This window comes from Protobothrops mucrosquamatus, unplaced genomic scaffold (genome assembly GCF_001527695.2).
Source record: "Protobothrops mucrosquamatus isolate PMUCROS unplaced genomic scaffold, P.Mucros_1.0 scaffold8809, whole genome shotgun sequence".
NCBI classification, from domain to species: domain Eukaryota; kingdom Metazoa; phylum Chordata; class Lepidosauria; order Squamata; family Viperidae; genus Protobothrops; species Protobothrops mucrosquamatus.
Genome location: NW_015394602.1, coordinates 10,106 through 11,823, shown reverse-complemented (window position 1 = coordinate 11,823; position 1,718 = coordinate 10,106). Strand labels below are relative to the sequence as shown.

The window sequence follows — 1,718 nt, the reverse complement described above, 5'->3', positions numbered from 1 at the left end:
ATGGGGGCGTCGCGATAGGAGTGTATATAATGATGTGAGTTTGAATATTTTGGTGTGGTCTCTGGGATTAGAACTTCCTGTTGAAGTCTCTCACCAGGATCCACCGCACTTTGCAAACTGCTTTTCTATTTTCTGCAGAATAAACTCTTTTTCTTACCAATCCAATTTTGTTGGTATTTTAATCACGTTTCCAACAGTACTATAGGTTCTCCTGCTTGGGCAGGGGGATGGACTAGAAGACCTCCAAGGTCCCTTCCAGCTCTATTCTATTCCTATTCTATTCTATTCTATTCTATTTCATTCCTATTCTATTTATTCTATTCTATTATTCTATTCTATTATTCTATTCTATTATTTTCTGTTCTGTTCTATTCTATTATTATATTCTATATTCTGTTCTATTTATTCTATTCTATTCTATCTTTATTCTGTTCTATTCTATTCTATTCTATTTATTCTATTCTATTCTATTATTCTATTCTATTTATTCTATTCTATTCTATTCTATTCTATTCTGCTCTATTCTATTCTATTCTATTCTATTATTCTATTCTATTAAGAAGAAACTGGACAGCCATTTGTCCAAAATGGTATAGGGTTTCCTGCCTGAGCAGGAGGTTGGACTAGATGACCTCCAAGATCCCTTCCAACTTTATCACTATTATTATTATTATTATTATTATTATTATTATTATTATTATTATTATTATTATTATTCTATTATCTTTATTCTATTCTATTCTATATTCTATTCCATTCCTATTCTATTCTATTATTCTATTCTATTCTATTATTCTATTCTATTCTATTCCTTTTTCTTTTCTTTTCTATTCTATTCTATTCCTTTTTCTATTCTATTCTATTCTATTCCATTCCATTCCTTTTTCTATTCTATTCTATTCTATTCTATTCTATTCTATTCTATTCTATTCTATTATTTATTATATTTATTATATTATATTATATTATTATATTATTATATTATTATATTATATTATATTATATTATAATATTATATTATATTATATTATATTATATTATTATATTATATTATATTATATTATATTATATTATATTATATTATATTATATTATATTATATTATATTATATTATATTAATTATATTAATTATATTCTATTCTTATTCTATTCTATTCTATTCTATCTTTAGTCTATTCTATTCTATTCTTCTACCCTACTCTTTTCCAGCCCAGCTGCACCATCTCCACTTCGGGACCGAAACTCCCGGGCTTCCCCTTGGCAACAGGTGACCAGGGCGCGCAAGGGGAGCGGATTGGCTGGCCGGCCCCAGAGGCGGGGCCCAGGTGGGCGCGGAGCGTCGGGGTTCCCCCCGCGGGCCCAGAAGGGCGAGCGGGCAGGAGAGACGACGACGATGGGTCCCGGGCGCTGCCGGTGGGCGCTGCCGGCCTGGGCTTTAATCTGGGCGTCCATGGCCACGGCTGGAGGTAAAGAGGCGGGCCGGGGGGGGCGGAGGCTGAGGAGCCCCTGCCCCAGAGCAGGAGACGCGCCACTACAGCCGCGTTCACACGGGCGCTTGACCCGGGTTACCAAACCCAGGCTCCTTCCTTCGCGTAACAAAAGAAGCCGCGTTCGGACGGAAGGCAAAACTCCCCCGCCGCCGGGACCTCGCTAGTGCACGCTTTTTCTGGCCGTGTGAAGGGTCCCCGGATAGCTACACGCTTCTCTTCCCAAGACCA

General features: G+C 37.1%; 1 protein-coding gene across 1 annotated transcript in view; it reads left to right on the top strand.

The window, feature by feature from the left end:
* Positions 1–1,393: 1,393 nt before the first annotated feature.
* Positions 1,394–1,718, top strand: part of LOC107300856 (HLA class II histocompatibility antigen, DM alpha chain-like) — a gene marked incomplete at its 3' end in the record, with an annotated part of 10,424 nt that continues 10,099 nt past the window's right edge. The window contains exon 1 of the mRNA XM_015830143.1: positions 1,394–1,466. Coding sequence (XP_015685629.1) covers positions 1,394–1,466 — 73 coding nt within the window. The remainder of the gene's footprint in view (positions 1,467–1,718) is intronic.